Source organism: Enhydra lutris, unplaced genomic scaffold, assembly GCF_002288905.1.
Source record: "Enhydra lutris kenyoni isolate GAN:26980312 unplaced genomic scaffold, ASM228890v2 scaffoldscaffold52, whole genome shotgun sequence".
Taxonomy (NCBI): Eukaryota; Metazoa; Chordata; class Mammalia; order Carnivora; family Mustelidae; genus Enhydra; species Enhydra lutris.
Genome location: NW_019154136.1, coordinates 10,311,941 through 10,333,971, shown reverse-complemented (window position 1 = coordinate 10,333,971; position 22,031 = coordinate 10,311,941). Strand labels below are relative to the sequence as shown.

Below are 22,031 nucleotides of genomic sequence, written 5' to 3'. Positions count from 1 at the left end.
GATCATGTGCACGCCACAAGTATAAATTGCCTCTCTTCAAGCGAAGCCACATGTTATGAAGATAAATCCTGAACTCATGACACCAGCGTAAGTAGATGTTTTGAGGAAAATGGAACCTTTCAGTATCTGTTGAAAAGAAACAGCTGACAAACGTCAGAAGTGGAAATAAATACAGTTTACGTAAAATTAAGTATTCACAGATTCTGACAACCAGGAGTTCACCCGTACTGCAATAAAAAAAAAAAAATGTTCGAGCAAATACATTCTCTCCTTTGTTAATTAGCTTCCACTTTGCAATGTAGAGTCAAACACACCATGGCTGCTAATCATCCAGAAGGTGTTGATTATCTGGTAGACACTCTGAAGACAAAAGGCGATGTGAGCTATGACCCCAGCCCTCCCAGAGCTTAGAAATCGGTTATAGGAAGTAAACATTAGTCACAGGAAGAAACAAAGCCACATACACCAGAGTGTGAATTTCACGGTTCAAAATTAATTGAGGGACAGGGAACAGGACGCCAGGGTGACCCTCTGTTCCCAGAGAGGGAAAATATTCCAAAGCAAGTGGTTCTCCCTCTTGTGGATGTCTGCCTCCCTGCTCTTCCTTACGAGGGGACACCGAGCAGGGACAGGCAGAGGCCAAGTGCACAGCTCACACCCTACAGGGCCCAGTACAGACCCCTACACAAAAAGGACATCAGTCCAAAACATCAACGGTGCTGATCCAAGAGCTCAGAAATAGGACATTCCTGATAGGCCAGTGGAAGAGCTCATGTCCTTCCCCAGGATGCGAGATTAAGGGAAATAGGTCTACTCTTCGGATGAATGGAAACAAAACATAACAAACTTGGGCACTGGTATGAACATCAGGAAACGGAAGCCAACCCAGCAGCCTTCCATGCATGGCACTCAACCATACTGTATGACACTGTGCATTTCATGAGATGCGTCTGGTCTTTATTTTTTCCTCAAGGCAATAAAAATGTTACATGCTCGGGGATTTTTTTTTCTCGTCTGTTGACGGCACCATTCCCAGTGGAAGTCACCATGTGGAAAAGAGCAGAACCTCAGAATGTATTTAAGGAATGAAAGAATGAATGAATGAAATCCACTATTGTCTTTTTCTTGGCAAAGCTATCTTTGTAAGAATAGGAAACATACGTTATCACTTTCACCCTCTCTCATTGTTTTTTTTTTTTTTTAATTTAAATTCAGGGCTGTCCCTATAACACCTTGTGAATTTTGCATGCCAATTCCCAGCTGAAGGATGACTTGTCCATTTTTCTTGATAGTTACAGAGAGTTTTATGCCTCATGGTCAGTGAATAAATCATCGCTGCAATTTGGTCAATGCTGGTCTTCCCCTAATAGATGTATTAACCTCTGCCTTGTTCACAAATTTAGATCTCCAAGCCTCCAAAATCAGGATCAAATCCCCAGTCATGGTAACACTTGTCAAAAGGAGCATGAAAATCTGTAGACCGTTGGAGAGTGGTGTATGCTAGCTACACTTCCCCTATTTCTTGCATTTATACACCAGGGAGGACAATGATTAGACAAGGCTGACATGAGGGGTGCCATAGGGGTTCTGCCCTGGGTGGGCTGATGAGACAGCACTGGGCTTGCATGATGAAGGGATGGAAGGGGGCTACGCTGTTTGGGCAATGACAAAGAGTCATTCTCCAGAGCTGTGCCTATGTGAAGGTGAGCACGCAAGTTTTCAGATCTGTAAGGTATAACAGAGACCCACAAAGGTGAGTGAAAGTTTCCCTCTTTGTGGTCAATGTTTCAAGTAATATGGAACCTTTTCCATTGAAAGTGCTGGTTTTGCAATTTCTGGTAGAACTATGGTGTGGATGGGTAGGAAGATGGACACGAAACATGTAGGGACAATGTCGTGTGAGATATGGTTGGAAGAGCCATCACCCTCCCAGTGGGTACCTTCCATGTGGATGTCTGACGGCAAATGAGCTCCAAAGATGGTTGACAAAAATCTGAACAGAATGAGCCAAGAAAGTGAATTAGTAACAGGGGGGGAAAAAAAAAAACTTTCCTCCAAGAAAATCCCAGGCCCAGATGGCTTCACTGGTGAATCCTAGCAATTGTTTAAAGGAGCATTAACACCAACCCTTCACACTCGCTTGGAAACCATGGAAGCGAAGGGGACACTTCCCACTCATTCTGTGGGGAAACTAGTCCCGTTACCAGAAGCTGATGAATGCATCACCAGAACACAGATCTACGGATTCGTCTTTTTTTATGAATAGAGATGTGAAGTCCTCAAGAAAAAAATACTAGCAAACCAAATCCAGCAACATACGCAAAGGATTATTCACTGGGGCCAAGAGAGATTTATCCCAAGAGACTCGTTTCGTTTAATATTCAAAAACAGCTTCATGTGATGTATTGTGTCGATAGAAAACAGGACAAGAAGCACATGTTGATCGTTTAAAACACTGAGTCAAAATGGAGCACGTTGAAAATAAGACGTAAGGCAATACAACTCTTAGGGAAAAATACAGAAGTAACTTGGCGTCCCCTTGGCTCAGACAGACTCTTTATTCAGAAGACAAAAAGCAAAAGCAAACAAAAGGAAAAAACACGTAGATGGAAGTGCCTCGCAATTACAACACATTTGTGTTTCAAAAGGTATCAGTACAAAAGTGGGAGAAAACACAAAATGGAAACACGTATTTGCAAAACCTGTATCTGATAAAAAACATGTATCTAAAATGTTATTTTAAAAAGTAACCTTTAACAACTCAATAAAAGCTAAACAAAAATGGGCAAAGGATCTGAACAGACATTTCTCCAAGGAAGATACGTGGCCTGTGAGCACGTGAACGGATGCTCGATGTCTTTAGGTTTTGGGATAAATGCACATCAAATATGATACTACTTTATACCCACTAGGATGACTATAGTCAAAAAGACAGACGTGAATGAGCGTGTTGGTGAGGATGTGGAGAGACTGGACCTTTATGTTGGTACAAATGCAGCCACTTTCAAAAAGAAATTGGAAATTATTCAAATAGAGTTATCCAATGACCCTTAGGCATGTACAGAAGAGAGACACAGACGTACAGTCAGGCAAAAACTTGTACGTGAATATACAAGGCACCGTAATACCTAATATCCAAAAAAGTGGGGAGAACTCAAATGCCCATCAAAAGATGGATGGATACCCCAAACGCATAACAGCAATACAGTGAATTACTCTTTGGCATTAAAACATGACAAAGTCCTGACATATTACAAGCTATGACATGCATGAACACTGAAGACATTTTGCCCCGTGGAAGGAGTCAGATGTGGAGACCACATAGTGTGTGATTCCATTTAACAGGAAAATGTCCAGGACAGGCAAAGGCATAGAGATGGGATATGAGGGGTAGTCTTTGGGGGTTGGGAGGGATAGGTGCTGGGTTTGTTTTTGGGGGAAGGATACTGTTCAAAACTTAGGTGGGGTTGGTGGTGATGCCTCTCTCTGAACATACAGAAGGCCACTGAATTGCATGATTTAAAGGTGCACATTGCGTAGAAAGTGCTTTAAAGAAAGGATACAGAGAAGGTACGAGGGCAGACAAGACCAGTGGGTCATTTATAAGAAAACAAAGAAGACGAGGGTGTGTGAAACCCATGAGATTTGTTTGGAGGGCCATTGGAAATACTTATGACATCCGAGTGGTTCTTCACAGCACAGTTTTGAAGAAATACGATTGAAAAGGAGGAAGTGGGTTAATGGCAAGATGGGGGGATGAAACACACAGTAGAACTTAAAAAATCAGGAGCACGGAAAAATGAGGAGGAGTGAGAAAGTAGGTACCATTCACCAGGATGCTTTTTGGGGAAGATGGGACTACTGCACATCCTTTTCACGAAGAAGTACTGCCGAAAAGCATGAGTGATATTCCTAAATGAGGTCGTTTGATGCTTAGGAGGGGTACAGACAGAGCAATGAGGGGGAAAGGTATTCAAAGGTGCAGAATAGAAAAGAGAGCAATGGGGTCATCTAAACCGTTATCAGGGTATTTTAGTAAAGAGACAGAGGGTCACTTTGAAACATGGGAATCCTTCCACTGTCCAAACTGGAAATATTTCCTTATTGCAAAAACTGTTCTCTCGATTCTGGTACAAGTCTTAGTTATATCGGGTAGAACTGATGGGTGTTCCTCTGGGAGATCAGGTCATACATACGCCTACAACAAAATATGTGTTTTTATAATGCATTTACGCTACCCACCTGTTCATGACTGTACCCATTTCATGGGACACAGCTTTCCCTCCATAACATCTGAACCTATAATAAAAGCCATCGTACTGAATGCAGTGAAAGTCAGTACATATCATCTTGAATCAATAACAGAATCACCAGAGCCTTGCAACTGATTTACCTACAGAAGACTTTAGCTCATGCACATCCAACACCAAATGATGGTTGCATGGGAATTTCTAAAATATACCCGATTTTTTTTATAGTGGGTTTTGCACACTTCATTCCAAAAAGCTGCTCTATTTCTAAATAAGGAACACACTACTTTAAGCATTAAATGCAACATCTCCAATCAATAATATCACAATGTAACATTGTTGTACATGTAAAAATGTAATTTTATTTGAGAAATGCATTTATATTCCTAAGTGCACAAGGTAGCTGCCATATCCCAGTGACATTTTATTCTCCCTAAGAAATTCCCTATGAATTTGCATCGTGCAACCACATGACCTCAAACAACTCAAGACGATAGGCTGTTCATACACTTGGTGAGAAGAGAAATGAAGAAAACTTGCAAAAGAAAAAAAGGGGCTTGTCTTCGTATTAATAATCTGAAGGACTCTGGTCCGAATGCAAACATTCCCAGGAAAGGACAGTTTTTAAGGTATAGCCCGTGTGATTACTAACTCAAGCTTACATGATACTCTTCAACCAGTTAGTGGGAAATTATGTATTAATCGATTCTCCTATCAGGTCTGTCCCAACATGATGATTTCCAAAAATGGCAATGCCCATACAAAGAAAATATCATCTTCCTTTAGGAAATTCTGAATCATTCATAAGGGATCAAGGAGACTCTCCACAGTGTGACACAGGCTCATCAATGGTTTCATGCACTTGAGATGAAACGTCTTGGGTTTTAACTTCTCCCCACCATGACTTTCTCCACCCCCAAAAACATCATTTCATATCCCTGGGGGTCTCCACTTGCTACAGACATGGATGTCTGTCGCCTCCGAACAGGAGAGAGCCTCTTTGCTTTCCTGTTCATGTCCACGTTTCCATGAAGGCACCCTCCCCATTGCAGAGTCTTCATCCCAATGCACTCGTTTCCATGTTTGTTCCCAGGTTCCTCCAAGGTCCCAAAGACAGGATTTTAATCCTGAATGATGCCTCGTACTTGCTGAATACACCCAATCAATGCAGTGGGCATTTTCAGCCACCAGGAGGCAGAAGAGGAAAGTCTAAGCCAAAGGCCACCAAGGACCGAGCTAGACCATGAACTTCTCCGTTCTTGGAGCTCACCTTCCACACCAGCAACAACAAAGACCAGATTAGGTGTTTCCAAGTGATTATTAAATGCATAGAAACCTACTGATGAACAAGACAATGAGTGCAAAATATTTTGGCCAAAAACATTTCTTTTTTTCTTTTTTTTTTCTTTTTTTGCAAGGCCAATGCTGTATTGCGCAATGTATACGTATTATGACTGATATCTGGAGAGTATAACCCCCGTGTCACCTTCCAGCCCGTCTTAGAGACCAGTGCAGCAGGGGAGACGCAGAGCCTGTTCTCAGAAGGGGCTGCTCCCCTTTGCTGTCCACCACAGAGGATATTACATTAATGGTTCCCATAATTTCCACCGACTTCCAAAATCCTGGTTTTGCGTGGTCCCGCACAATTCCTCTTGCCTCTGGATCCCATTTCCTGCCTTTTCTCCCATAGCCCCTGACTTCTCTACCATTGTATACTTTTCCCTAAATGCAACACATCACCTCTCCGCTCTAGCCATTGAACTTTTAACTGCATTTCAAATGCAACTCTTGGGGCGCCTGGTTGGCTCAGTGGGTTAAGAATCTGCCTTTGGCTCAGGTTATGATCTCAGGGTCCTGGGATGAAGCCCCACGTTGGGCTCCCTGCTCAGTGGGAAGTCTGCTTCTCCCTCTGCCTCTGCCCCTCCCCTCTGCTCATGCTCTCTCCATCTAGGTTGAAACATATAAATAAAATCTTTAAAATAAAAAACAAACAAGTGCAAAATAAAATAATCTTTAAAATAAAAAAGTAAATAAAACAAGGGCACTCTTCCCATGGGAAATCACATTAGGGCAAACCTGCATGGAAACATAATGGGAGTTAGAAGGGTAGTGTCAAGACGGGCAGATCCTTGAAGGAGGAAATTGTGTTTTTCCTTGTATCTATGCACATACATGAAACTCTTGTCTTGATCAATAAGATGGGTTCCCTTTGCAATTTAAAACAAAATCCTTAATAAGACATAGAAACAATGAAAAGACAACAAAGAGTCTAAGGAAACAATAAAGCACGGCCATTGGCAAATAGCCAGCAACATCTTTAACTCCCAAAGAAAGAGGGATGGACAGATGCTCTGCAGAGCACCCTGACGGTCTGTGTGCATAAAGTTATTACAGGGACCCACACCAAGCTGTTGTGGAGGCGAAATGTTCATGCGTGAAGCACACAATATGCAATGCACATCGTAGCTGTTTACAGGAACTGGTGAGTGCTGTATCCCAATGATTCCCAGACTCCTTTTATGGAATCTGTCATGGAACATCAACATACCAAGTGCATTAGAGCCAGACTTCTCCAACCGACGTCAAAGAGCCATCTCCAAATGCCACCACCCACCCTCGATGTCAGATGGAAACCAAGACCCCGCCAAGCAGACCAGAACTGCAAAGGGGAACACACCATTGCGACATGTATATGGCTCCCATCGCCATATGAATTTTAATCCCTGTGTCCTTTTTCCTCTGCCAATAGACCAACTTTATTTCCAACCATCTCTGTGTTCTAGTCAAAGTCATGGCGTCACTGCACCTAAGCGAACGTATGCAATTACTGGCCCTAAAGACAACGTCGGCAGACCCCTACACAACCTGCCCTGAGACAGAAATTTCAGAATAGCTACTGGCACCTGAAGAAACAAGCATGTGTCTCTGGTACTTTCTTTCTGAATCCTGGAAAAAAGTCAGTTATATAAATCCACGGGCAACATTTCCTATTGCAGTCACTGGAGCACCCTGATAATGAATGAGCGAATGGTAACCCACTGGGAGGCGTCCCTATCACCTCCTGGCTTTTGTTTCTTTGTAACTACAGTAAGCGAACCCCTGCAAGGAGGTTTGCAAGCAGTAAGTGAACAGCTCCAGCCACCCATGGCCGGCCACACCGCAGGCTCTCCCTGAGTTTGCTGCTTATGCAGAGTGGTGGGAACGTTTTGAAGCAAAAATAATTGAAAGCATGCAAGAGGCATGACACGGCAGGGTAACCAACAAGGTAGTAAGTCCATGGGCGGTACATGGAAACAGATATTTGAATGGAGGGAGAATTAACCAACTCAAGATGTAAAGGCAAATGGAAGACAATTAAAGAGGGAAAGGGGATTAATGAGGGAAGAAGACAATTAATGAGGGAAGCAAGAGGCATCCATAGATAAATTCCAGATATTTCTATCCAAAAGCATGAGAGAGGAGATTTCTCTTTTCTACGGAAGATCTTTGGACACTTGTCATGAAAGAAAAAAATAAATAAATAAGAGGTCGATTGGATAGAACTCAAGAGTTGGATACATATGCCTTCCCAATGACCAAGGTGTACACCAGAACAAAGAGGAAATATGTTTACAAAAGATCAACTTCTTTGATAAATAAATAAATAAATGGAACATCAGTTCGATCCCTAGCCTTGGTGTAGGCATAATTAATTATTTTATAGCTGTGAGGGTACATCGCAGCTAGCCTGGGACAATCCCGGTTTATTAACAGCACGTTAACAGCTCTCATCCCAGACTAGCCGGTCAGTTATAGGGTTGATGACCAGCAGGATTGTGTCACACAGTTCTGATTAAAGAAAACATTCCTATTTCAAAAAGCAAGTGTGAAGAGCCTCCCACTTCTAGGACAAGGGTCTTATAATAATAATTAGTATATTTTTTTTGATTAAGGCTCAGTTTCGAGGACGGTATTTTGCAGTTATTAGCGATTACAAATCTGGCCAGTTGCTTCTGCTTCTGGGGATGAACAATGATATTCATATGCTGTCCAGTAATGTTAATAAGAATGGAAATTACGAAGGGATGCAGTGTCCTGGATGCTGGTTGTAGGCTGTGAAACTTCCCACAATCGCCTTGCAAGGCAGAGAACACCACAACGTTCTACAGAGATTCTGATGAAATTTGCTGCCTTTCTGAAGATCACAGCTCAGACTTCCAACATGGGGAAGATGTTAGTTCACTTCTGCCTCATTCTGAAATCTATGTTCACTCCATGCACCAGCCTCCTGCTTGTACCCCATAACTCCTCTTGTTTTAACCCTCTCTTTTGGGTGGGAAAACAGCATTAATTACACCATAAAAATAATGATATCCAACAGCATCTTTCCATTTCTTCGACAGGAAAAGAGCATTTATGCGCTAACGACGTTTTGAAGAAGAAACTCAATATTTCAACATTCTGCTCAAAACATATCGACTCGTCTCAAAAGCACTAATTAGGACGTTCGTCGCCACACGGGTTGAGCCGTCTTATTTGATCATCGTTTTAAATATCTGGATCCCTGTAGTTTAAAAATAATTCTCAAGACTGAAAATAGGGACTTCCTTAACGCTAACGTGTGTGGCGGGGACAGTTTTCAAGACGATCGGAGCTCTACCAAGATCCGTGATGGAGATCAACTAAGTCACATTTAAGAATCTCTACGGCCCGTGTATAATCAGCAAAGTTGGCACATTTCACCCCAGCAAATAAAAGGGGGTCTGTGGTGTTCTTAGGGCCTCCACAGTAGCTCATTCGTGGAATGTAAATAGACTGGCATAGAAATTCTAAATTGATTCTTTGATTTCTCAGTCACCCATTACAGCTCTGTTATGTACCGTGATTTCTTTCCTCCTTTTTTTTTAACCCTCCGTTGCCAAATTTGTCAATGGGAAAGATTCAAACTTCGAAAGATTTCAAATTTGAAAAAAATGCCAAAAGATTTCAAATTCAAAAAAACTTCAAATTTTTCAATGGGAAAGATTCTAAAAGCAAACTTCTTTTCTTAAATCATATATATAATTCATATGCACAATCCCTACAGCATTTTCTTAAATTATATATATGTATACATGTACATATATTTATATGTGTGTGTGTGTGTGTGTGTGTGTGTTTGCGTGACTCACCCTCATAGCATTTTCCAGATCTGCACATTATTTTACAAACTGGCCCAAGTCATCAGAGATCTTCATGTCAAGATGCATACTACAGCTTGGCTTGACATGGGGAAAATCAATTTCCCTTGAAATCTAACCTTTTAAGGGAACATCAACACATCACGCATGCAAGAGAACATTTTGCTAATGCAAGTAGCAGGAACTTGTGCAACGTCCGTTGCTTCATTCAGAAAACAGACCCCGGCGCTCCTCCTTGGTGCGATGATGTTACACGGGGGCCCCACACACTGCCCTCTTTGAAAAGGCTCTGCTCATGGCTCCAACGCTGTTGTTTCCTCTCTCCACCTCTTTGTTAGAATGGACCTTTTGTTAAAGATCAAGAAACACGATTTCCTGTTGCAAGCACTAGTAGCCAGAGGGGCTAGCCAGAAGCTGCTGGAAAATACACACACACACACACACACACACACACACACAATCAGTGCTATACGAGATTAACTAAAATGATTCTACCAAGATCTGGCTCATAAGACCTCTGAAAAAAGAAGAAGAAATAAAATCACAAAATGAGTGGGCTCTTGATGCTAATGCTTTTTATTTCCTTGAAAGTAAAAAACAAACAAACAAACAAACAAACAAAACCAAAGAGGAATTTCTAAGGCTTTCTCAATGCTCCAAAAGACCCAACTTTGCAAAACATTTGTGGGGGATTTGCATTTCTAAATTACAAATGCAATTCTACCAGTCACCCCCACTCCAGGGGTCTCCAACAGGTGAATGTTCCACATGTAAATGAAAAAAAAAAAAAGTTTAAAATAAAATTAAAACAGCAAGGCAAAAACAAAATACTCTTGCTAATTTTGCCCATTTGGAGAGAACATTCTCATCCGTAATTTTTGTTTCAAAAGCTTCACTGTGTCCTTTATTTTTTTTTATTTTACTGTAAGTCACACTGTGATATCCATGTTTCCCTCTGTAGAGTCACACTGTGAAAGACTCAATTTCCAGCACCACGTTTATGCATTGTTGTCTTGAAAACATTTTTACCCACCCCTAGGAATATCAGTCATAAAACATACAACAAGCAGACAAAACGCCAAAGAATGTAAATCTGAAAATATTACCCCCTACCAAATATGTATTTTTTCTAAGCTCTCCACCCAGGAAAAATGAAGGAAACATCAGAAAATGGAGAGCTACCTACCCTGCTGTATTTCCATGAACTTAGCCAGTATCCTTTTATGGTAAATCATAAACTGTTGGCAAAAATTCAACCAAGAGCTGAGCTCCATTGTGTGCAAATACAATGGTCCTTGTGACCCCACAGCAGGGGCCCAACACACACAGAAGATAATCAGTTAAGGAATTAGGTGACAAGTTTTCCAACATAGGAGAAGCTAAGTAACATACCTACTTAACCACAGAAGAAAGCCCATGTCTATGGCCATCACCACCTGTTACCAAAGGATCACCCATCAGCAAAGGTGTCCACTCTACAGAGCTGTGTGGCCTCCCATGGTATTCTCACAACCCAACGAAAGAAGAGCACGTTAAATAAATTTTACTTTGGCGACCTTAGAGCCTGCCATTGTCTGAGGAAGGACAGGGGTTCCCTGAAATATAATTCAAGAGTTCAACAGCACCAAGCTAAAAAGGCAGACATGCTACAAACATTTCTTGCACCGTCCAGGAAGCACAGAGACCTTCATACACATCAGAGTAACATGTTTCAAACCAGTCAGTCCCCACACAACGGAAAGCAGTGCCCATCTGTCACCGCATCTGTCACGGCCTTGACACGACGCAATCACTTACCTAGAATGCCCAGCCGGTAGTTAATGGTTATCACGATGACATTGCCGTAGCTTGCGAGAACGCTCCCGTCTATCATATTGCCAGTGCCCTCCATGTAAGACCCGCCGTGGATATAGACCATGACCGGCTTCTTACTGTTCTGATCATGGATGTCTGGAAAAAAAGCCAAGTAAGGAAACACAATAAAGAATCACACTGATTAATGGAGTCTCAGGACAAGGGACATGGATTGCTTTTCCCTATTTTGGCTGGAATCAACCAGGTGTGTATTTTTGAGTTATAGACACCTTCATAAGACTGCCTAAGAAAAGTGGTCAATGGGACGATACTTTCTAGTCCTAGAAATGGTACTTTGAGAAGGACACAGACATTTGAAGTCATATGGTGCATCTGTCCATTGCTCTGTATATCTAAAACACTGAAATATAGAGAACTTAGATGAAGTACTTCTTTCCTGAACAGGGCTCAAGTCCTAAAAGCTGACTTATCGAGAAAACACATGGCATGATGTTTTCAGCTGCAAAGTAAGTGTGAAATCAACTTCAAAATGATCATTGATCTTTATGATGACTGCCCTCTTTATTCAAAGGTGAGCTTACAGATTCATTTTCAACTTCACAATGAGCACACAAGACTAGCTGTGAAACGTCAATGCTCAATACAGGACAGAGGATGATGAAAACCAAAGAAAGGGCGAAAAATTATCAACAGAACAGAAATGAGTACCACTGAAAACAAAGCAAAACAAGATGCCCAAGCAAATGTATTTGTTCAACACATTTAACACGAAAGCCACGTAATAAAAATGACACAAGACTCCCACCTCAAGATGGAATTTGTGAAATGTTACGTATTTTCAAGAAGACTAGAAACTCCCATTGTGATGTGCAACCAGTGGGTACCCTTGGTCATACCTTTGTTCCTTTACCGAGCAGTGATGTAAAAACTATGTTTTGCAATGGTCTGTGAGAACAGAAATTCAGAGACCATGTGTCCATTTGTGGAAACCACTTTCTAAAAAGGTATTGATCACATAACCTGTTTAATCAGTCCTTATGCTTACACTGAAAGTTTTGGAAGACTGACCTCAATGATATTTATTTCTGAATCTCTCTCTACGTATATATAGAGATATATACACATAGGTGTGTGTCAATATTTAAATACCTGTATGTTATCAAAAGAAACCCAAATGTACCCATGTACATTTATTTTCACCTTTTTATCAATCAAGGGTTTTTTTTTTTCCTCTCTCCTAATTCACCAAGACACTTTTGAAATATCAGAAAGGAGTTTTAAGGAAATGAACCACTCTCATTTAGATGGTGGCTGCTAATAAAATGAATTATGATCCCAATATCAAAATGAGTTCATTGGCTGCCTCACTAAGGGCATGCAGAAGGCTCACAGTCAAGTACAGGAAAGAGTATCATGGCCCCATGGTTCTGCAGATACTTATTCTCTTAAAAACAATTCAAATATAGAATAAAAGTCCCTTATTCATCATGTAGGCATCATGTGCTATGTGGAATTTTGAAAGACACAGCTTTCTGGAAATGTATCCTCTTCTGCATGACTTATTTCTCTCTCTCTCTCTGGATCCTGATTTAGTGGATTTGCCCTCGTTTCTTTTTTCAGTACATGCTGTTGTCTACTCCACTGTGGAAAAGGAATAAGTAGAGAATTTGAGGACTGTCTGAAGGGGTTTCCTTGGAAAAAATGCTAAGCTAATATCTCTGAACTTTCCAAACACATAGCACAAGATTTTCATGAACTTGAGGGAGCAATAACAAGATGTCCTCTTAATACAAAGTAAAAAAAAAAAGAAAGAAAGAAAGAAAGAAAGAAAGAAAGAAAGAAAGAAAGAAAGGAAGAAAGAAAAAGAAATCACAAGTGATTGCTTTCAGTGAAAATTAGGGGGAATTTTATGGTACGGAAGTTGCATTTCGAGCATTGGGAAAACAGGTCCTACGTATCAAATGGAAATGCACTAAAAAGAAATACAGAACAAGAGGCAAATTATCTTCCTGGCTGGTGCAACAGAACAAAGAAAAGGCTTGGGGTTTAGTTAATACATTTTTTTTCTTCTTTTTATGTGATCTGATAGAATACTTTTTGAATTAAAATTTTTTTTTGTTTAAATACATTTGTGAATTCTGTTAAAACTGCAGGTATTCTGAGGCTGTGTGCAAAGGAGATGAAGACTGGCAGAGTCAGTGCAGGATATGCTACCCTAAGGCCATCACAAAAGATCCCGCAGACAGACATTTGACGTATGGACAGCCCTGTGAACACAGAGGAATGACAGCCGCAGTAAAATAATAACAATGTGAAGAGAAGCAGGCATGAAAGCAACATTGGCCAAACTTCTTGGACTGCAGTTGATTTAGAAAAGAGGTCAAAGATAGCAGCACAAACTATAGCTAGGAGGTTGTTGCCTGGCGGCAAGAACTCACCAGCTTCTTCCCTCCTTTACGTTGCCTGTCAGCCCCAAACCTGAAAGTTCTTCAAGGGCCTTTGTCCTCTAAAGAAAATAAATGGAGGTCCGTGCATTTTGCTCCTTGGATGGGAGTTATATACTTCTTACCCATCATACGGAGCCTGCACAGGAACATGTTTGGGCCTTTTCGTTTCTTTGAAACCATTGATTCTGCTGAAGGCATAGAAATACCTTGTGTTCCTTCTTTCTTAGAGGCCACTACCTTCCATATTGTCAAAAACATGAATTTACTTCTGGTGGCTAGTCTGTCACGTAACTTGGGATCCTTCACAAAGCAACTTTCCATAGCAACCAAACATGTGAGGGGGGTGGGTGGTGAAAAAACTTACAAACGAGCCAGGGTGGAAAAAGGAAAAAGGGATAGATTTAGAGTTTTTGACCTTTTCATTTGTTTGTTTTCAGATCTATGCTATCCCTGTTTCTCTTCCCCTTTAAGAGCTGCCAAACAGCAGCCCTCAGAGAAACAACATCTCGTTAAAATACTTTTTCATGTATTTCACTGTGAGCCAGAGAAGATTCTTTGAAGCCTATTTTAAAATCCATATATTTAAAAAAAAAAAAAAAGAAAGAAAAAAAAAAAGAAACAAACAAAAGCTCAAATGTCAGACACCGAAAAAGTTGTACAAAGGTGTCTCTCAGAGTTTGGCAGCTCGTAGAAGGAATTAAGAAGACCAAAGGTCCAAAATACAATATAACTTACAAAATAACCTTTGGAAGGAAGAAAAGAACATATGCATGCATGTTCTAAAATTTCATTTTCTCTTCTTACGACCAAGCCAAAAAAGAAAAAAAAAAAAAAAGGAAAAAGAAAAAGAAAAAGATGGGCTTCCTTGTAAATAACATTTTTTTTTAACTCACTTCATATTTAGAAACATTTATACTTCTCACAGGTGGTTTGCATTCATGTACAGGGTCCTTGGGACTAAAAGGGACAGTGGTTTCCAAACAAGAAGAAAATAAAGAAGCACACAGAAGTGTACTTGTTTAAGAGAAGGGGAGGAAAAAGGGACTGAAATTAAAAAAAAAAAAAAATAGAGAGAGAGATATAAAACCATGCATCAGGGTCGAGCTTTGAAAAAACAAAAAATACCTTCATCTTCACCACGGTCATTACTGGTTATATCATCTGCGTTTTTCTTTGTGTTGGCTCCTGGGTCATATTGAGAAGGAAAATAAAGGGAAAAAAGAGAATTCAAAAACAACAGGTTTGCAAAAAAATCAGAAGAGAGAGAGATACTACCCAGTAAAAGAAAAAAATATGTCACACAAAAAGTTGAAAGTTGTTACATTTGGATTTCAAAAAAATGAGATAGGGCAATGCAAAATGCATAAAAACATAAAGATGTCAAGAAGAACAAATTCAAAATGTTACTCGCAAAAAATGTTCTCTATCCTGTGAAAATGCAGTTTGGGGGTTAAAATGATAAAACTGCAAAAAAAAAAAAAAAAAACAGAGCTAATGTGAGTTTGAAAAAAAAGAAAATTAAATTATTAAAAAGGATTTCCCACATTCTTAAAAGAAATGCATATGAAGTATTCAATGTTCCTCTAATTTTAATATGTGACAATCTACATAAATTCATGAAATGTCACCAGTACATTTTCGTTAGGACATTCCATAACGTAAGAGAAAACACATTTATGTAATAAACATGGAAGGACTTTCAATAAAATACTGAAAATTGACATTCATTTCATGCAGAACTTAAAACAGAGCATTTCAAATACAAATCAGAAATGTCAGTTTGTTAGTTAATTTAAATCATGACAGTCACCTCTCACCAGTGGTTAGAGAGCTATTACCCAGCCCTGGTTACCATTTAGTATAAAAAGAAAACAACAACACAACTACCATTTTCAATAAAGTTTTCTTAAGACAAGAGAAAACATTATATATCACGTTCTCTGTGTTTGAAACACTTATTTAATATTACTTTGGTGTCAATGCTCATTGAATTTAAGATAAATAAATAAAATCACCTACCTTGATGATCTGGAATATAAGTTACCCTAAGAATCTCCAGGGAAACAAAATATGGGGCAGTGGGGGTATCCCTCAACTACTCCCAAAAAATACTCTCTTACACATTCTGTACATAGTGTGCCATTTTGGGTTTTCCTATTTTCAAGATACAACATGCTAAAACATTTCCTATTGCTTGAATTGTTCGGTAAATTAGTTCAATTCTCTTCTTTTTATAGACAGACATGGCCCTGGGGGAATGCATATCCCAGATCCAGTAACTTCAAAAGTGCCTGAATGACATTCTTCTAGAAGTTCTACTTAACTCAAAGAAACTCATCGTGTTTCAAAACCAAGATCTGAAGTTGTTATTTTTGTAGGTCAGTTATGGCTTGCTTATTGTCCATTTTATATGGTTCAAGAGTTCTTAGCTCACAGACCTTGGTGGGTGGGTGGGACATCCGATTTGCTGATTTTTGAGGCTTAACTATTCCCACTATTGATAATTTCAAGCATCTAATATAAGGTCATTGAACACAGCTACAAAGAGGTACCTGGGACCCCTTGGAACTCCAAGCTACCAGTAATCCAGCCTCATCTACCTAGAAGTACACTTTTGCTGGAACCCACCTGTTCTCCTTAAAACACATTCATTTCCAATCCCTTAGAAAGTATCATGACCTCAATATGTCAATTTCTTAGAGTCATTACCTTGATATCAAATTTATTTATACCCAACAATCCTACTGCATTGAAATATCTAAAAGAGAAAAATTTTTAAAAAATCAAATGAGGTTGAGTGTCTTGGGGGTTGTTTTTGTCAGAGTTCATCAGTACAGAACCTATGTTAAAGCGAATTCATGGACTTGAATTTATGATGAAATTGTGAGCCTAAAAAGGGATGCCTTTCCTAAAGTAGACTACATGAATGATACACAAAACTGTTCTACAAACAAGTTCTCTCATTTCTGGAAAAAATAAAAAAATCTGGAGACCTGGGTGGCTCAGTTGGTTAAGTGGCTGCCTTCAGCTCGAATCCCACATTGGGCTCCCAAGTCTGCGGAGAGCCTGCTTCTCCCTCTCCCTCTGCCTGCCTCTGCCTACTTGTGCTATCTCTCTCTGTCAAATAAATAAATACAATATATTTTTTTTAATTCTGTTCATCCATGGAAGAAGACTTTATATAAGCTTCTACAGAAACAGGTCACTAAGGTCATTTAAAAAGAAAAAAAAATTGGCTAGAAAAAAATCAAGTAGTCATCACAAAAGTCACAGGAGTGATAATGTGCTGATCCAGCAGATTCCTTCCAACAAAATATGTTCCTTTCAAGTTTGACTCCCTCTTGTAACACAGTGTCCAGAACACATGCACTCAACATGGGGAAGGCATTCTTTAACAAAGACCCCATACCTACACTTGACCCTCCCCAGGAGCCCATTCTTATAATCCTTGTTTGGAGTCTCTTTTCTCTTCCATGTTGTGTGCTGTGTCCTGGACTTAGTCCAAAGGCCATTCTGCAACCCAGCTGTCAGGGAAGTGAAATGCTAGAACATTCTCCTAAGACCCACCTCTCCGTGCCCCCAGGCTCACTGTCAGGGTGCAAAATGAGAGTGATATGAAATCCATCTCGGGTGGGATGAGAAGCAGTGCTCAGGGAACCGTCCCCAACAAAAAGAGCCAAGTTCTGAGGATTAGTGATGCTTTCACAATTTCCATGACGTAGTTCCATCAAGAATAAAGTAGCAGTCTAGGATAACCTGCCTCTTTGATTTCCTACCAAATTTCTGTTAGCCAAAGTGTGACTTCTAAGAGCCTTACTGATGTATGGTTTACATACCATAAAACCAACTCATCAAAGCATAACATTCGATGGCTTTTTTATGCAGTTGTACAACCACTAGCATCACCCAACTTTAGATCATTTCCATCAACCCAAAAAAGACTATGTCCAACTGAAGGTTCCATGTTGCTAAGCCCAGTCTCGATAATCTACTTTTTGTCTTTCTAGATTTGCCCTTTTGGGGTGTTTTGTATAAAAGAATTCATATCCTATGTCGCCTTTTGTGTCTGATTTCTTTCCATGAGCATGATGTTTCCAAAGCCGTGCATGCTATAGCAGGGATAAGTAGTACTCCACCATATGGACACACCAAATTTTGTTTCTCCGTTCAACAGTTGACGGGAATTTGGACTGTCTTCACTTAGCAGCTATTAGGAATAATGCTGCTTTAAACACTTGGGGACAGTATTTTTGCTGGGATGTATGTTTCCCTGGCTTCTGGGTTGATATCTAGGCATGGGATTGCTATCTTATAGGGCAAATTCATGTTTAAGGTTTTAAGAATCTGCCATACTATGCTCCATATTAGCTGCATTGTGGTGCATTTCCATGAGCCTGTATAGGGGGTTCCAGTTTCTACATTCTGGAGGCAAGCCCTGTTATTATCGCTTTGGTGATAGTCATCTTAAGGGCTGTGAAACAGGGTCTCCTTGTGGTTTTAATCTGCAGCTTGCTCATGACGTAGCAATGTCCAGCATCTTTTTACATACCATCTTCTTTGGTGGGATGTCTGCTCGAATATTTTGCCCATCTTTAAAATTGGGTTCTCTGTCCCTTATTATTAGATTATAAGTGTTCTTTCTATTTTTCAGATGCAAGTCTTTCCCCACAAATATGACTTACAAATCTTTTCTTTCAGTCTGGGACTTCTCCTTTGGTTTTCTCAGTGGCATCTTTTGAAGTGCAAAAGTTTAATTTTGACAAGGTCGACTTTATCAATTTTCTTCAATGCTTGTGCTTTTCATATCTAAGAAATCCTTCCTCAACACAAGACCCTGAAGATTTTCTCTTATGGTCTTTCCTACATGTTTAAGACTTGTAGTTCTCACACCTTTTAATTATTTGAGTTACATGCAGTGTATGATATGAGGGTAGGGTGGAAATTCATTGTTAGCATATTAATATCCCATGGTTTCAGCGCCATTTACTGCAAGACTAACTTCTCTCTCATTAAACTGTTGAGATACCATTGCTGGAAATCAACTGACTATAAATGCCAGTACTGAATTTATTTCTGGGCTCTTTTAAGGATATCCCATCTGCATTTCTATCCACAAGAACCCCCAAATTTCTTGATGACTATAGCTTTCAAATATGCTTTAAAACGGGGGAGAAGAAACTCTCCAACTTTCTCTGGCTTTTTCAAGATAATTTCCTTATTCTAGATCCTTTGCCTTTCCACACATATTTTCAAATGAGCTTGTCAACTGAAGAAAAAAAAAATCACCCAGAGATCTTGACAGAAATTGTTTGCCCAACCACAATTTTGAATTAATTGTAGATAGCAGAGTATGACCCAGAAACATGATTACATATCACCTTTAATGTACTATGTATATTTGATTTGTCACCCTTTTGTTCTTTGTTAATAAGCTGTTGCTGTATTTTTTCCTCACAAATATAGCTAATTAAATGACCTCAAAACCAACAGAGTTCTCTTAAATATCGAATTTAGTTAGAATCATGAACTATGGGGAAAAGGTTCTGCTGGAATTTATTCCAGAGTAAACCCATCTTGTGCATGTCAAAAAAGACATTTCAAAACCCATACACACCATGAGTTTCTTCCTCCCTCTCCACATGTACACCTTCCCCGAAATGCCAGAAAAATATTCCTTTACATCTAATAATTAGCCTCTCTATTAAACCTCCATGGGGAAGAAGCTCTAAATTTTAAAGAGAATATTTAAGCAACTTCAAATATATAACTGTTCCATTATTAAAATTTAAGTGTGATTTTATAAATAAAATATCTCAATGTCCCTGGTCCTGAAGGATGTCCATCATTTTTTTATACCTATTCTTCTCATGTTCCTTTTTTTGTGCTATAACTTCATCATTTTCTAAAGTAAAACTACTGAAAGGAGTACTTTCTATTCCAAATGGAAGAGAAATACTTTGTAAAGAATTCAGAAAAGGCAGACCACGGTAAAGAGGAAGATGAAAATTCTCTAGATGCTGCTGTTAACATTTTGAGGCAAGAAAGTAATTTCCCATTTCCTCTTTTTAACTATCCATTAACTTTGTTGTCACTCATGTAGGCAAATCATCAAACACAGACATTGGATACTGTGAGGCGGTCACGTTATTTATGCAAGAATAGAAAGAAGGGATAGAACCTAGAAAACCTTTAGGATTATCACTCCTAGCTTGAGATACCGTCCTGAAAATGTATTTACTGGTTCACATTTTTTTTTCTTTTTTTTGTCTCTTAAGAGGGCAATTTCCAAGTGCAACTGAGCCTTGTTTTCCTAAATACAGAAAGAGTGTGTCTTTGCTAAATGCATTACTTTCATTACAGAGGAAGCTGTGTAATGGGTTATGGGGGAAATAAATGCTTTACTGGCCATCACAGATGGGTGTGTGATTGATTAGTTTGTCACTCAGCCCCCTCAGAGGAATACTTTTTTAATCTTCTAATTTAATAATGGGTTCATTTCACCAGTAAGCAGAACAGGACCCACCCATAAAAAACTGCCCATGCCTCATGACTTAATTCACTGGTTAACCCATTTCTTCTACAGACAGGTATTGACACGTTAAATATGGTAGCCTTGACCACCACTGGCTATACCCAGAATAAATACTCCACACATCAACGTTAACATGTTGTAACATTGACTTGAATGGGATTAGCTCAGTGAATCTGAAACAACATAAAACACTTAGTCTTTGGGTTTCATCAAAAGCCATGTGGACTTTAGACAATGGTCTACCTACAGAAAAATCACATTCTGCATTTGAAGGACTCACCATGCACAATCTAGGCTTCATTTTTTTTTTAATTTTTTTGAAATCAGAACATCTGAACAAGATGGGATCTCATTCCGTGAAAATGTGGGCAAGGCTGGGAAGCCTGTCAGATGCAGCCTTCAACAAAGAGGCTTCCCCACACCAGCATTTGGAATCCCTCCTTGTTACATGCCATGGCTATGCTGGGCAGGAAGATCTACCCTGGGAACTGAAGGGTATTTGTTATTAATGTGGAGGGAGGGTTTCTGGTGATCTGAAAGACTTAGGAAAAAGAACATGTGAAACGGAGAGCATGAAAATTGATTTCTTTCAAGTCATCAGGAGAGTTGTACTTTGAAAAACCTTTGGAAAGGCATCCCAAAATCTGAAGACTTCTGCTCCAGGACACATGAAGGGGTATGCGAATGTGAGTTCCAGACTGTGGTCTGGAGGTCAAGAACCTATGATTCACCCCACAGATATTTACTATGAGACTCAGATGTTCTTGATGTTCTCCTAATCATTGTGAATTTCACTACAGCAAAATATTATCTTGGGTTGTTACTTCAGGAAAATTGAAGTCATGTGTTTGTGATTGTGGTAAAGGCAAAGACTAATTCTTCTTAATTTTCTACCAGTTTCAAAATGTCTCATTGCAATAATGGAAATAATAGGAGGTATTTTTTTTTTTTTATTCTTTTGGTATGTTTTCTTCTTTTTGTCTGACTGGCTTGGGAAGACATATTGAGAGAAATATCAATATTTTTTTTTTCTTTCTTTCAGAATTAGGAAGAATTGTTCTCACAGTTTCTGTGGTAGGAAATTAAAGTCAGTCTAAAAATATATAGGTCTGTGATATATGTTTGTGTTTTTTATTAAAATCTCAAAGCACTGCATGGCCTTACTTTAGCATTTTTTGTTGAGAATTTGGTTATTGAAATGTTTCTGTTCTTGGGAATAAAAGACAAATCCTACTAGGTTTGAGTCTCTCCTTTTTATTAGAAGGTCCAGCTGATAGAATATATTACCTCCTCACACCATCTCCAAGAGCTTGAGATTAAATCACAGTGCATTTAAAACCTACAACAATTTTAATATTGGATTATGTTCCATGCTTTTTCTGCACCTGCATTTAGAAAACTCATGTTGAAAATGAAATTGGCTTTTATTTTCCTGAGATAGCTCCAGAAATGTTGTATTTAAAAAATGATAAACCTCGGTAGGTGTGTATGTAGGTATGTGGGTATATATATAATCACATATATTCATTCTCCATGCCAAGAGATTCTGGAAGATCTTGAGTTCTTTGGCATGGTTTTAACTCTAATAAAAGCTTCCTTCAGTAGTCAGAACATAGATGTCAGTGATGGGATGCATCTCTATGCCAGGAAATTTGGGTTGTGGTCCAGGAATTAGAGGGAGCTGGAACCTTTGTCTTCTTGTCCCTTTGCTGTCAACATAGAGGAATAAACTGAGAACATTTCAGAGTGCTCAGTTGATGGGCCATGGTCCCTTGGTCTCTCTTTTCAGGGAGAAACTCAGGGATGTCATGAACCAAACAAGCAGGAA

At 39.4% G+C, this 22,031-nt stretch overlaps 1 protein-coding gene across 2 annotated transcripts in view; it reads right to left on the bottom strand.

The window, feature by feature from the left end:
- Positions 1-22,031, bottom strand: part of LOC111157162 (neuroligin 4, X-linked) — a 247,004-nt gene that overhangs the window by 128,546 nt on the left and 96,427 nt on the right. Inside the window, exons 2-3 of one of the 2 annotated variants that reach the window (XM_022518433.1) lie at positions 14,797-14,856; positions 11,207-11,359 (exon numbers count right to left, since the gene is read on the bottom strand). In XM_022518433.1, coding sequence (XP_022374141.1) covers positions 11,207-11,359; positions 14,797-14,856 — 213 coding nt within the window. The remainder of the gene's footprint in view (positions 1-11,206; positions 11,360-14,796; positions 14,857-22,031) is intronic. The other variant, XM_022518434.1, reaches the window with a different exon arrangement.